We start from the raw sequence: 15,163 nt of genomic DNA, 5'->3' as shown, positions 1-15,163 counted from the left end.
GTATTACTTTTTAATTACACTTAAGTGCCATTATTTAATGATTTCAAGACTAACCTATCATTAATTGTGCCATTACTTCTGCCCAGATATTTGGTATTAACCATTCCAAGTCTCCAACCACCAACCCAACCCCTTGCAATTGTTGAGGTGACGACTTGACAATAATATACGATATTTGGTTGACATAAAACTAAACTACCATAGGAATTTATTGATTGGTAATTTGTTTATCCCTTTCTTTGTAGGAAATTTAAATACGTTTTTTTAACCAGCTTCCTATCAGAATTTTCCACTTCTCCCACTCCATTTACTCCAAATTTTTGTTCATAACAAGCACTTGATTCTTTTGGAACAAAAATATTCCCAATTCTTGTACGAACTTTACTGGCTAGGATTGCATCTGTAAACCAAGATACATGCTTAACAAAGAAATTATCCTGCTCAACATTTGCACAACTCCACAAGGAAGATTTATTTGGAGGCAGGAAGCCGGAAAGGTGTTACATTTCATGTCAAAGTTTGTGCAAAGCTAAAAAACAATGCAACTACTTTATCATTTTGAAGTTAAGTTGCATAATGCCGATTCCACATCAAAAAATCGTCTCAGTAAATTTTTTCCAGACCACAAAGTAAAATATTATCCGAGATGAACAAATGGCTCTAATTTTGTAAATTTTTATATGCCGAATGAATAAATTCCCTGACAGTTGCCTATTTTTTGTACTGCTTTATCTCTTTGATCATACCATTAGTAAGTCCATCAACATCATTATTCTTTCCAAAGAATTTAACGAACTTCATTTCTGGGCTCATCAAGTACCTGCAAAATATCACAATGCTTTAATAGTAATAGCAACAAGAAAAATCAAGACTGATGTAAGCCACATAATAGCATTCCTATTATCTTCATTCAATTAGATTGCTACTTAAGGCACGTACCATTCAGACTTATTCAAGTAGAATAGGCATAATGGTAATTAAAATTTACTTTGTGATAAGCTTCATACTGTAGTACTATTTATCACTGACTACTGAGACATGTTGCTACACAAGGCACTTACCATTTAGACTTATTCTAGTTATAATTAACAAAATAAAATCTATATTAACACATGAAGAATATATTCATATCTCATTTGCATCATTGCCCTTTGTGGCTTTCTCTAAAACAAAAAAAATATATACGAAGAACAACCTTTTCAGTTGGGGAAAGTGTTCTGCAATGTCAAGTTTTCCAGACTAACTAAAGTTTAAGGGTCTATTTGATAACTACAACACTCCATCAATAACCCACCCAACACTTCATCATGCTAGTTGCAGTTGTCCAAAAGAATATACAAAAAGCAAAAAACAAAAAACCCAAACATCCAATGCCAATATCCAAAAACGGAAGCAGCTTGATTCACAAGATACTGAGTCAGATAGAAAGCATTTTTGCCTCTTCAAACAAGGGACCTTTAATTTACTGTTATAAACTTTACACTACGACATGGGTATGAAGACTATGAAGTATGAACTCAAAAGGTATCTCAATTTATGTCATAAACACATAAAAATTCATAAAATGCTCAAGTCCAATAGTTGTGTCCTTGCTTGCTAATCATAACAAAGCCCATTTGTAACAGGGTCAGCTTCTCTGTACGGAGTAGAGAAATGAGATCAAGTGAAAGAGAAGCGTGTCTTATATCAAATTAACAAAATTTAAAATATCAAGATTACTACTCAGGAATCTCTTAGGAAAGAGGTCATAATACAAAATTTTCATTTCAAATATATAAAGTTAATGAGCCGATAAAGTAATGTATTGGCTTGGTCAAAGATCATTCATGAGTACAGAAAAGAGAATTTCAAGCCCATTTAATAAACGAGCCTAACTCAAAGTCCTCCAATACTACATGTTTGACTCACTTAGGCTTTTGAACAACTTGTTTGTGTTCGCTTACACTGTTTGTGTTCGCTTACACTGTTCATGAGTAGAAATATTACATTTATAGTAGACAACTAGACACCTAAGATATATATTGCACATAGCACACCTAATATTAAGGTAAAAAATTGATGTAAATGTACTTTATACTACTTTCCCAACAATCATAAATTGAATTCTTGATTTTAATTTCAAAAGATTATAAATAATATTACTATGCAAACTTGTTATTAGAATTACATCTTGCTAAGGCTGTTTCATAAAAATTCCATCTTGCTCATTTATCATTTTATCAAAAGCTTGTAATTGTGATTTATCTTGGCTCAAGCCCGACAGGTCCAGCTCAAATTTATAGAAACTATTCGTGAGCCGAGCTTAAACAACAAAAACTAAACCAGCCAAGCTCGAATAGACAAATTGAGAGCTCGATTGAGCTTAGCTCAAGCAAAGGCTCGTGCATCTCTTATCAAGCTTAGCTTACATAGGCTAATACTCACCTCGGCTAGGATCCTTGACATCTATAAATTTATAGCAGGAGTATAAATTGGGAAATGCCCCCCTAATCCTATGATGAATCAATCATTAAGAAGAAATGTGAGCCTAGAAAGACGCATTAAAGCAAGAAAGTAATACATACATGACTATAGAGTGGTCAACAAGATAATCTGAGCCTTCCTCTGTTGTCTTCATGTAATATACTCTGTATGCACGAGCAACTTTCCGAATCTCTTCTGGATCACCAGTTAATCCAATCAATTTAGGGTGGAACTCTGCCATTAATCCAGTGAAACAAAAAAGGAAGAAATTAGACAAAGTACTACCATGCGTGTATGTTTTAATAAGCAATAAAGATTTCCAAACTTAGAATGATGAGAAGGTGGCATGAGGCTGTGAGCAACACAGAAATCAGGGCCATCAACAATAACAACAATAAAATTCAAACCTCATGCTATTGCAAATGCATAATATTATATATGAAATCAAGAAGACCCTGAGAATTTATCTTTTCTTTCCCTAAAAAAAGACATTTGCCCAGAAAATGACAGAAGATTCTGATATGTACCTTTCACATACTCACTGACTTGTTCAACAGTGTCCCTTTCAGGATCAACAGAGATGAAAACTGGCACAATCTCAATTCCTGATTTTTCTTCTGCACAAGAACATGAAATGTTGGCACAAAGCCACAAACAAACTCAATTCGTGGTCTAAGTATATACAGGAATACACCATGGCTCCCTTGATCTCAAATTATTTGCTCCATGAGAAAATGGACATTTTTAAGAACAGTTAAAAAGTCAGGAGAAAAAAGCGGATGAGTGAGTTTGAGAAACCAAAAGCAAAATGTAGAGAGAAAAATTTACCATTAAAAATTGGAGAAAATAATAAAATAGAGAGCATTTAAACAAGAAATTGGAGCAGGTAATTTGAAATGCTGGATAGCCACTTAAAACAGAAACACAAAGAGTTTATAATACTTGCACAGAACTAAGAAGACCATTCCCTTTCCCCTACACCCCACAAATACAAAACAAAAAGTAGGAAGAAGGGTCCAGGCATGGGGAAAACCTTTTTGACAATTTGTATATATAAAGATTGAAACAATAAACACTGCATATACAATGTAACTCTTCCTTGTAAGCTAGCTGCTAAGCACGATAAATATTATTAATTTCAAACATTCTTTTACTCTAGATGTAATAATAACTAATAGCAATACTACCAAACAGTAGCTCATGGTAAAAGGCAGCAGCACTTCCATAGCATTTATATCAGTTGCAATTTCATCAGAAAGGCAAGCATGCACAATGTAATTACACTAGTTCAACAATATGCAGCAACTTACTTATCTTATCAACCGCAGACGCTAGTTTTTGGAGCTCATCGGGGCAAATATCAGGGCAATGAGTAAAGCCAAAATACAACACTGTCCATTTACCAAGAAAATCTCTTTCAGTCACCTTTTTCCCTTCATGATCAATAAGGTTGAATGAGCCCCCAATAGCTGCCTGTCCCACAGACGGTCCCTGTCTCACCGCATTTGACGCATTGCTTATTTCTGCAGGCAGGTCAAAATAGGAATTGCATTGACTTGAATATTGCTAAAGAAGACTAGAAGAGAAAGATAGACTGAAGACATTGGCCAGTTTTTTAAGGAAGGAAAAAAAAAATCCAGTTTTTTACACAACTAGGCAAGAAAATCAATACAAATCTGTTTCCGTTAGAAAAGCTAAGTGTATACCTTCAGTATAGCAATTCAAACCACACATACTGATGGGTTGAGTAAAACAGCCTTGAGAAAACTTGATAAACTTAAAATACAACTAAAAGATATCAATAACATTTCGCATTTAGTACGAACTCAAATTAGTATCTAGAATGACTGGGCAGCACAGTCAGATATATCATGTCAAAGCAGATGGGCTTTGCCAGTCTAAAGAACATGTCAACTGTACACATCCTTAAATCTACATTTTAAAAAATAAAATTCCTACAACATGAATTGAAAACCTCGGAAGTCAAGGTCAAACAGAAACACCCATTTCATTGTGGTGTAAAATGAAAAGTTTTATTATAATAAGCAGAGGCCTTCTATCTAGCTAACGTCATAGAAATAACTCTAAAAATGCACAATAAGACACTCTTAATATATTCCTGGTAGACCGATCCTTGCACAAATGATTTTAAGGGTAACAAATTAAACTATAGACAAAGCTAGACCATTTGATATCATTGATAGGAACTCCGAAATTACGTAGTAAGAAATTCCATTTTACCTACACTTTAGAATTATCTGTCTCAATCTGAAAGCTCCGCACTTCACTCATTTAATCATGCCAAATTAGTCATTCAAATCTCGAACACTCATCCCAACTTCCCAAGAGTATTATAGTGACATTCCACTTCTATTAGCTAGCTCAAACACTCATATAAAAACTCACCATAGTAGTCTACCTTCAATATGCCGCTTCTTTTCATTGTCATAGTAGTAAACGATCCCAGCTCCCGTAATAAGTAACAAAAACAAACTCATCCATGAAACAGGCTGCACATAACCAACATAACATCCATCCATCAGTAATCAGGAATGACCAGATAATTAAGCAACAATTACTCTACATTGAATTCCGAAACAAAATATAGCCAATAGAACATGGTTACATGTCCTGATACAGTAATACCCGTACAACACAGCTAAAAATTAATATCAGTTTTCAAGCATAATACTGGAAAACTCGGTAAGTACTTCGTGTTAATTACTAATCGCTCCATCCAAATATAACTTCACACTTCCTTATCACCGTCTCTAAGACCAATCCTTCACTAATATAATCTTTAATAACATACTTAAAAAACACTCATTGACATTAAAATAAATCTGATAACCTCCTACATGAATAATTTCTGATTTGATGAGTTTTTAAAATTCAAAATCACTATCGAATGTCTAGAATGAATCGAAGTTCATAGTTACTCTCATTCTAAAATCAAGGCAAAACCTAACAAATCTATTTAAATGGCTGGAATTATGAAGCATCAATATCTTCAAAATTCATGAAAATTCACGAAGAAAATAATAATCTCAAATTTTTATATAAAGAATAGATTAAACGCAAACAATACAAGCAACTGAATTTCACAGTATCAGAAGAATTTCCAGATCACTAGAAACACAATCAAATGAAATAACGAATCGAAATTACCGATCCTCGAACAGATTTTCCAGCATCACCAGATTGTTGTGAACCTTGAGAGTTACCTCCATCATTCGCTTTATCACTCGAAGAATTCTTCACTTCGGAGTTCTTCGCAGCAGCAGCAGCAGAAGAAGAAGAGCCACCACTTGGTGAAGACGACGAAGAAGCAGTGCAGAAAAATCTTTCGTAGAATCCGAAAGTATTGAATTTCTGATCTCGAATCTACACAAACACAATCAAAATCAATACGAAAAATTGAATTCGAAAATCGAAAAAATAAAAATTAGAAATGATGGAATTGTAAGAAGAGAGAGAACCGTGTTGAGAAATGGAAGAGAGCGGTGTGAGAGAGAAGGAAGAAGATGAGATGAATGTGCAGGAGAAGTAGAAGTGAAGGACCGCCATTGATGAAGACTGAAGCGAAGGAGAGTTCGAGAAGAGTTTCTGGAAAGAGCAGCCATTAGAGCGATGTGTTAAACCCCTTCACCACTCTTCTTCTTCTAATACTCGTATGAGGGTTTTAGATTGTACACCGTATGTATTTCACCATTCATAAGTACAAGGCATTTTGTAAGAAATATATTTTTTTTTTTTTTTTTTAGTGTAAAGAAAAGAAATCAACACAAAATATTTAGGATTGAATAACACTTGTAATAGTCTCCGTATGCATTTCACCATTCGTACAAGTAAAAATTGGTCTAATAATCCCAACTTTGATAAATAATCTTTTAAATAATCTCAAATTTTGATTATTCTGGAGTAATCTTAATTTTAAAGTGCGTTTTCTTCTAATAAAATCAAACCAATCGACAACCTATTATATCATAATACATGATACGTGTCAAGCCGTGTTTAGTCCAAAAAAAATAAAAAAAAACCTCCTCCCTCCCTTCCCAACCTCAGAAAGCGCCCCTCTTCCCCCAACCCATGAAACTGCCCCCCTTCCTTTCCCCACCTCGGAAAACAACCCCCCTCCCTTCCCTACCAACCGAAACCTACCCCCACCCCCAACCCAAAAGAACCTCCAAGTGGTGGCAACTTGGTCAGTTAGCTTGGATTCCCTTCGGAGGTGGAAGAAGAGAAAGGGCAAATTCGGTGGTTTGGAAAGGGAGGAGGGTTGTTTTGACATGGTAGCTAAGGGGGAGATTTTCGAGGTAGGGAAAGGGGACTAGGGGAGGTTTCAAGAGTGGTGGAGGGGTGAGGGTGGGGGTGGAGGTGCCGGAGGATTGGATGGGATCATTGGATGTGGTTAGTGTGTGAGACTAGATTTAATTTAAATTTTTCCTTTTTAATAACAATCAAATACATGTCCATTCAAATTATAAATATTATTAAAAACAAATGGCTTAAAGTTGAGATTATTAAAACCAAATTTTCCTATTTTAAAACTATTAATCACACGTTTACAATGTTTTTGAATAAAGAAAGGGGAAGGAAAAGGGGAGGGAGAAGAAGAGGAGGGGAGGGAAAGAGAGGGAAGAATGGTGAGTTTTCCTTCGAAATCTCTCCATTATTAAAGGGATCAATTTCCTACAATTTAATCGCTCCATTTCTCTCCCCTCCAATTCCCTTCCTTCCACATTTGTTATTCAAATCCATTTCTCTCCCCTCCAATTCCCTTCCTTCCACATTTGTTATTCAAATGAAAGATACTCCATCTCTCCATTTTTATCCCCTTCAATTCTCTTCCTTCCTCATTGGTACATTAATCAACCGGGCAAAAAATGATTAAAATGAATGGCGTAAATATAAAGGAAATACAAATTATAGGAAGTAATAAAGATTAGTAGGAATATAAGGGGTCTGGCAAGTAACTACAAAGCATAGACAACCGAGTACAAATTATAGACAATATACAAATTATGGACAGTATACTAATTTCTTTATTTGATCTACTTTAAAAATTGCCTCCAAATATTTGGCGTTAAATATATACCAAAATACGCAACATTTCACTACTATTCACTTTGTATTTATTTGAAACAAGATGTCAAACACATTCATGATCCCAGTCAAATCGAACAGATGTCCGACATTATAATACAATATCAACTATAGTTCGGATCAGAAATCACTATTCAAGCTGTGTAGAGAGCCTAGGCGCGAAACAAAGACTAGTTAGCTCCAATCCAATACCATGTTTATTTCTTCAATGTCTGCAAATATTTTTTAAAGAGATCATTAGTATAGTACAAAACATTGTAACATTGGCAAAATGGCACACCATAGAATCATTCACCAACCTCCTTCATTTCATTTGAAATTTCTTTGAATTGCTGAGTAATGTCTATTTTCTTCTCTTCAGCTGTAAATAAATCACACCAATTACTCACCAATTTCTGATAACAAAAATAAAAGAAACTGCAAAGAGACTATTATAGAAGCAAAGTTGCCTTACCAAGTTTAGAGATATTTTTCAGCTTGTTGTTGGTCCTGACAGCAAATCTTTGGAATGCATGACTGGAAGTACAAATTCACACCATTAGACTAAACCCTAAACAGTAAACGTCACTCATATGTAAAGAATGAAGATGACAAAGTAGTTCAACCAATCAAGAAATCACTAGCTAGTGATACTCTGTACACAATGAGATTAAAAGCATCACCTAGTTTTCAAGAAAAGAAAAATTGTACATGCAAAATTTATTGGAGAAGTTTAATGAGCTGCAACAGCATTGTATTAATTATAATCCTGCAGCTGGATACTAAAAGATGCTTCTTCGCTTACTATAGCTTCAAATGAACGAGCCACTCAGGAAATGGAAGATCCTGATGACCAGAGAAAGAAGCATCGATACTAAAATTGATCACATGATTCCAAAGTCCAAACTATAAAATCTTAAAATTGGCAAAAGTCAAAACACTATCATTCAAATACAGATTTAGTTTATCTAAGTTAATAACATAGAATCATAGATAGCAAGAGAAGAAAAGGACAGCAAGCACACACAAGATACAAAGAAAGAGAGAGTGGCATAAAAAATTCAAAGGTCCAGCAAGTATTGAGTAACAAAATCAGTGAAAAGTGCTTGACCAAATTATAAAAGTTTCAGTGACATGGATAAAAGATAAATGTGAAGCAATAATAATCTTCTTACTGCAACATACTCTGTACAGTCTAAATGAACACATTATTTTAAGCAAATTCATCCCATGCATTCAATACAAAAGCTTCAATAAACAATATAATCAAAACAATTCAAGCTCCAGCACAACAGCTAAAACTGCGTGATCAATCAATCAATCAATCAATCAAAGCCTTAATCCCAAAAGTGGGGTCGGCTAACATGAACCAAATTTGATTATTCCGTGTAGTCATCAACATAAATCTTTCTCCTCCATCCCTTACGATCCAAAACTTCATCCTCACGTAAATCCATGCACTTCATATCCTTCCTCACTCCTTCCAACCAAGTCATCTTTGGTCTCCCTCTTCCTCGTTTAATCCCTCCATGGTCCCACTCTTCCACTCTTCGCACCGGTGCACCCTCGGGTCTCCGTCTTACATGTCCAAACCAACGCAGACGATTTTCCCTTAATTTATCTACAATGTCCGCCACACCTACTTTCTTGCGAATAACCTCATTTCTGATTCTATCTCTTAAAGTGTTTCCACACATCCACCTTAACATGCGCATTTCCGTAACCTCCATCTTTTTAATATGCTCTTTCTTAGAAGCCCAACATTCTGTACCATAGAGCAACACTGGTCTTATGGCAGTCCTGTAGAATTTTCCCTTCAACTTTAAGGGAATGCTGCGGTCGCATAACACTCCCGTGGCCGCTCTCCATTTAAGCCACCCTGACTTAATCCTGTGGGTCACGTCTTGATCAATGTCACCATTCTTCTGGATGATCGACCCTAGGTACTTAAAACATTCACTCATGGTCAAATCCTTTCCATCCAAACTCACCACTTCATTGCTTGTCCCCCTCTGAGTGCCAAAACGACATACCAAATATTCAGTCTTACTCCGACTTAGCTTAAACCCTCTAGATTCCAACCTTTGCCTCCATTGCTCCAACTTGACATTAACCCCATCCTTAGTCTCATCCACCAAAACGATATCATCTGCGAACAGCATACACCATGGAACCTCATCTTGAATTGGTCTAGTTAATTCATCTAGAACCGTTGCAAAAAGAAAAGGGCTTAATGCAGACCCTTGATGCAATCCGATTGTAATAGGGAAATCTTTTGTCAACCCTCCGCATGTCCTCACATTTGTTGACACATCCCGATACATATCCTTAACTAGGTCTACATACCTTCGTGGGATACCTTTCTTCAACATTGCCCACCAAAGTATCTCTCTTGGCACCTTGTCATATGCCTTCTCTAAATCAATAAAGACCATATGAAGATCTTTCTTCTTTACCCTATAAAACTCCATCATTTGTCTTATCAAATGGATTGCCTCCATAGTAGATCTCCCAGGCATAAAACCAAATTGGTTATCTGAAATGCTTGTGCATGCCCTCAACCTTTGTTCAATCACCCTTTCCCACAACTTCATAGTATGGCTCATAAGCTTAATTCCTCGATAGTTAGAACAATCTTGAGCGTCTCCTTTGTTTTTATAAACCGGGACCAAGGTGCTCTTCCTCCAATCTTGTGGGATCCTTGTAGCCGTCCATATCTTGTTGAAAAGGTTTGTTAACCAATCAATACCAATCTTACCCAAACACCTCCACACCTCTATCGGTACCCCATCAGGGCCAACCGCCTTCTTAGGTTTCATCTTCCTCAGTGCAATCTCCACCTCTACTCTCCTAATCCTTCGCACATACTCCATGTTGATTTCTTCATCACTCATAGAGGTATCTCCTATCACAACTCCATTACTTCCATTAAATAATTCATCGAAGTACCCCTTCCACCTGTCCTTGATGCCCTCCTCTTGCACTAGGACCATTTGGTTCTTATCTTTGACACACTTCACCATGCCAATATCCTTCCTTGCCTCTTGTCTTCTCTTTGCCATCTTATAAATGATCCTTTCTCCCTCCTTGGAATCAAGCTTTTCATAAACCTCCTGATATGCCTTTTCTTTTGCTTGGCGAACAGCTGCCTTTGCCTTGCTCTTAGCCTCCTTATACGCTGCAAAGGTTTCATCACTCCTACATTTTCCTAAGGCTTGATAGCATTCCCTTTTTTGCTTAATTACTGCTTTCACCTCTTCATTCCACCACGAAGTATCTCTCTGTACCGAAGTTCTTCCCCTTACTTCCCCTAAGACCTCTTTGGCCACTCTTAGGAAACAGTTCTTCATTCGTAACCAAGTCATGTCCGGATCCACCTCTCCATCCCAATCCGCTTCTTCAATTACCTTTTCTGTAAAAACCTTAGCTTTTGCATCCCTTAGGGTCCACCATCTTATCCTTGGTTCTTCTTGTCTAACTTTTTTCTTCGCCTTCTCTTTCAGACGAATAGTCATTACCAATAGCCGGTGTTGGGTGACCACACTCTCCCCTGGGATAACCTTACAGTTTATGCAACTTTGTCTATCTATGCTCCTTGTGAGCAGGAAGTCTATTTGAGTTGCATTTGCTCCATTCCGAAAAGTTATCAAGTGTGAATCCCTCTTCTTAAACCAAGTATTAGCCAAAATTAAATCATATGATTGGGCAAAATCCATAATAGCTTCACCACCGGCGTCCCTCTGCCCATACCCAAAGCCTCCATGGACACTCTCATAGCCATCTCGGCTCGCCCCAACGTGCCCATTTAGATCCCCTCCAATATATAACTTCTCTGAGTGGTGGACACCCTGCACCACCTCGTCTAGGTCCTCCCAAAATTGTCGTTTCTCTTCTGCATCTAAACCCACTTGGGGAGCATAAGCACTGATAACATTCACAATCTCCTTGCCACATAGCAACTTCAGCCTTATCAACCTATCGTTCTTCCGATAGACCTCGATCACCTCTTTTGCCAACCTCTCATCGAGAACCACACCAACTCCGTTCCTAGCTCCACCATTCCTTGTTCTGTGGCTCGTTTCTTGCCCAACATACCATACCTTATACCCCAAAACCAAGCCTCGAGCTCCTTCTCCTGTCCATCTTGTCTCTTGGAGGCACATGATGTTCACGCGTCGTCTTTTCATTACTTCTACCAATTCTGCTGATTTTCCCGTAAGAGACCCCACATTCCAAGAACCAATCCGCAAACTAAATTCTTTTCTCCCACGCTCCCTCCTGATCCCAACTCCAAGCCCTTGATTATTTGACACCACAATTGGGCAATATGGCGCGTCGCTTCTGGGCGACGACCTAGCAACCCTTACATACTTATCACTGCACCCGGGTCTGGGAAGTGCAGCGCGTCGCTCAGTAGGGAACGCCCCAATGGCACGCCCTTGCTCATTTGACACCACACTCGGGCAATGTGGCGCGTCGCTTCTGGGCGACGACCTAGCAACCCTTGCATACTTATCACTACACCCGGGTCTAGGAAGTGCAGCGCGTCGCTGAGTAGGGAACGCCCCCACGAAAATATCTGTTTGGCTCATGTCATGGGATGTGACGAAGTTTTATACTGGCTGTCACTGGCCTACCGTAACCCTCCTCCTTTATCCAGGCTTGGGACTGGCAGCGGGAAACCCACTGGCGGGAAACCCACTGGAAACTGCGTGATAAGCAAAAATAAAAGCCTTGATAAAAGTGTTGCTTCAACGAAAGCCCATAAAGAAAACAGAAAATTCTATTGAGCCAACCAGTTGAAGCTTAGGTAGATTCTAATAAGCAAACAATGAAATGACATTCCCAAGAAAAATTAACAAACTACAAATGATTTAGGAGATAAAGCTTGCTTTAACAAAAATGCACAGGAAACTCAACACTACTCAATCACTCAAATGACTTTTTCAAGGTATAATATACTCAAAACAATTCAAAATTCAGCACACCAATAGTGTGTACTACAAATAACAAAGACAAAAGTCTTGAGACACCTTTTGCTTAAACGAAAGCCCATACAGAAACCGAAAAATTCCATAGAGCAAACCAGTTGAAGCTTGGCAAGATTAAAACAGGGAAAAACAAAGAAACATTCCCAAAGGAATAAATTAGCAAAGCAGTGAACAAACTAAACGCCACTACAAATGTAAATCAATTCATCCAATTCACCCTAAATGGCCACTTTTTAGGTATAATATACTCAAAACATTTCAAGCTACAGCAAACCAGTCATATTTCACTACAGCCTAGCAAAAATGAATGTCTCGAAAATCTTTTGCTTCAACGAAAGCTCATAAGGAAACTGAAATATTCTATTGAGCCAACCAGTTAAAAGCCTAATTAGACTCTAACATAAAGAGAATGAATCAAAACAAACAATGATTCAGCGAGTTATGAGAAATCATGATCTCAAGCTAGAAGCCACAATAAAATAAATTCAACTTATCTTAAAATACTAGTTTTAAAGTACAACAATATACTCAAAACCATTCAAGCTATAATGTACTACAGAAACAGAATAGCAAAATTATGAGTCTTGAGACATTTTTCGCTTCAACGAAAGCTCATAAGGAAATTGAAAAATTCTATTGAGCCAACCAGTTGAAGCTTAATCAGATTCAGAAAACGATCGAAAGAAATTCGAAACAAACACAAAATCAGCAAACCAATTCTCATATAATGTTCAGAAAGTAGTGCACAGATTGAAATATCTTGGGGAATCTATGAAAGCCATAAATCAAAAACTAAAACAATCTGAATAGACAACATTCATCTTAATCAATCATCAATCATCAATCATAACAAATACAATCTCGAATACAACAACATCATAATCATTCAAAAAAAACCATAAATTTAATGCGACATTCATAGGATTAGGGAAATCGCACAAATAAAGGGGAAAAGATTCGATACCTATTAGCGAGACCATCAACGATGAGTTGATTGGCGACATAGGAAATCAATCTTCCAACATTAAAACCCGCCATTGCTAAACTGCAAATACAGAGAGAAATCGACGAATGGAAATAATTAGGGTTTTCGCAAACGAAAAAATTAGGAATAATCGATTTGATTTTCAGAGCGGAAGAGAGAAGAATCAACAATCAACGATGAATAAGATTCGATTGGGAGGAGAGAGAAGAACGGATTGAGAGAGAAAATTCACCTGCGAAGAGGTATAAAGTCAAGATTCAAGAACCCTAAGTTCTGGAACTCACCAGAATGTACTATAATTGCAAGTATGAAATGGGATGACGGCTAAAGGCGGTGTCGTCGTTTATATATGAAACTAGTGAGTAGCCCGGGCGTTGCCCCAGGTTGAAACTGTTGTAGACGTGCAATCGATAATTTTTTTTTAAGTCTTTTTAAAATTGTAGTTCATGGTCAAACTAAAATTGAGTTTTTTTTTAAGTATTTTTTTTTTCTTAATTGAACCTTGTTGTTTGCACTTATATATATATATATATATTTTTACATATTAATTACATACTTGATAATTGGCTAAGATGGTGAAATGGCTATTGTTATTATACGAGGTTGAGGGTTCGATCCTCCTTATCGACGTTCTTAGGAACGCCTTTTAATATATATATAGTATTGAAAAGATGATGTGGCGCAACAAAAAAGGGACTACGTGGCACATCGACGTTCTTAGGAACGCCTTTTAATATATAGTATAGATATAGATATGGTATACTTGTATTTGGGTATAACCGGGTCAGACCCTCATTTTCGAATATGCCCAATACTAGGTTAGGTCCCATGCCATGCACGGTTATTGACAAAAAAATTATGTACGTGTATACTTATCAGTGATCATATATAGTCATTAATTTTTGTCTATCTCAATTGTATCCTTGAAACGGATATTGTGTTTGCTACATAAAAACCTATGGAGGAAGATTATATTTTTTAAAAAAATATTTACAAAGATTATATTTTGCTATTCTATTTTCCATATTAATTAATTAATTGAATGTGAATATTAAAAAAAAGGAAAATATCATTTCTATTTATAGAGTAATTAAATTTTACCAAAATTTCCTTAAATAAATGTTCTATTAATTTTTTTTTTCTTAAAAAAATACTAAGGACACACAGGAAACTGACATGTGTCATTGCTGGTGTATCTTTTAGTATATATTATTAAATTTTACAAAAATTTCCATAAATAAATATTCTAATAATTTTTTTTAAAAAAAATACTAAGGACACTCCAGAAACTGACATGTGTCATTGTTGGTGTATCTTTTAGTATATAATATAGATAGATAGATAGATAGATGTAAGCCCGTGCGATGCACGTTTCTAATAAATAATTTTATTTAATTTAAAATTTTGTATATTTATGAAGATCATTCATTAAATATATGGACAAAATTTCTAATATCATAAGATAATTTTTTAATTTTAACACTAAAGTTATATTTTGTTGTTTTATTTATTTTATGTGACGCTTGAATTTAAAATCTCAAACCTTATTCACTAATTTTGCTTACTTGACAATTTAAATTTTTAATTCATAAAATAAATGACAAATCTGATTTTTTTTTTTTATTGATCAAAATAAGTC

The 15,163-nt window shown here is 36.1% G+C and overlaps 1 protein-coding gene and 1 long non-coding RNA gene across 2 annotated transcripts; both read right to left on the bottom strand.

Annotated features, from left to right (window-relative positions):
• Positions 1-494: 494 nt before the first annotated feature.
• LOC145598922 (cytochrome c oxidase assembly factor HCC1-like) lies at positions 495-6,658 on the bottom strand. The gene is made up of 7 exons (XM_081655325.1): positions 5,943-6,658; positions 5,632-5,847; positions 4,883-4,973; positions 3,774-3,986; positions 2,991-3,080; positions 2,565-2,697; positions 495-820 (listed from the first exon to the last, which is right to left on the bottom strand). Exons 1-7 carry the CDS (start codon positions 6,084-6,086, stop codon positions 712-714), a joined length of 996 nt encoding a protein of 331 aa, XP_081511451.1. The 5' UTR covers positions 6,087-6,658; the 3' UTR covers positions 495-711.
• A 908-nt stretch (positions 6,659-7,566) lies between these two features.
• LOC145599329 (uncharacterized) lies at positions 7,567-13,842 on the bottom strand. Its single transcript, XR_014103726.1, has 5 exons — positions 13,757-13,842; positions 13,504-13,584; positions 8,024-8,085; positions 7,869-7,930; positions 7,567-7,781 (listed from the first exon to the last, which is right to left on the bottom strand). It is a non-coding gene; the product is annotated as an uncharacterized LOC145599329 (long non-coding RNA).
• Between the last annotated feature and the right edge of the window lie 1,321 nt (positions 13,843-15,163).

Source organism: Chenopodium album, chromosome 20, assembly GCF_948465745.1.
Source record: "Chenopodium album chromosome 20, dcCheAlbu1.1, whole genome shotgun sequence".
NCBI lineage: Eukaryota > Viridiplantae > Streptophyta > Magnoliopsida > Caryophyllales > Amaranthaceae > Chenopodium > Chenopodium album.
The sequence above is the reverse complement of the archived record's forward strand: the minus strand, read 5'-3'. Positions and strand labels throughout refer to the sequence as shown.

Bases quoted from the DNA above. Each gene is read 5' to 3' on its own strand.
- LOC145598922 (XM_081655325.1), bottom strand. From the start codon at position 6,086: ATGGCTGCTCTTTCCAGAAACTCTTCTCGAACTCTCCTTCGCTTCAGT. The intron at 3,987-4,882 runs GTAGACTACTAT...ACCTGCCTGCAG, and splicing joins AAAGAAGCGGCATATTGAAG to AAATAAGCAATGCGTCAAAT. The intron at 3,081-3,773 runs GTAAGTTGCTGC...GTTCTTGTGCAG, and splicing joins GTCTGCGGTTGATAAGATAA to AAGAAAAATCAGGAATTGAG.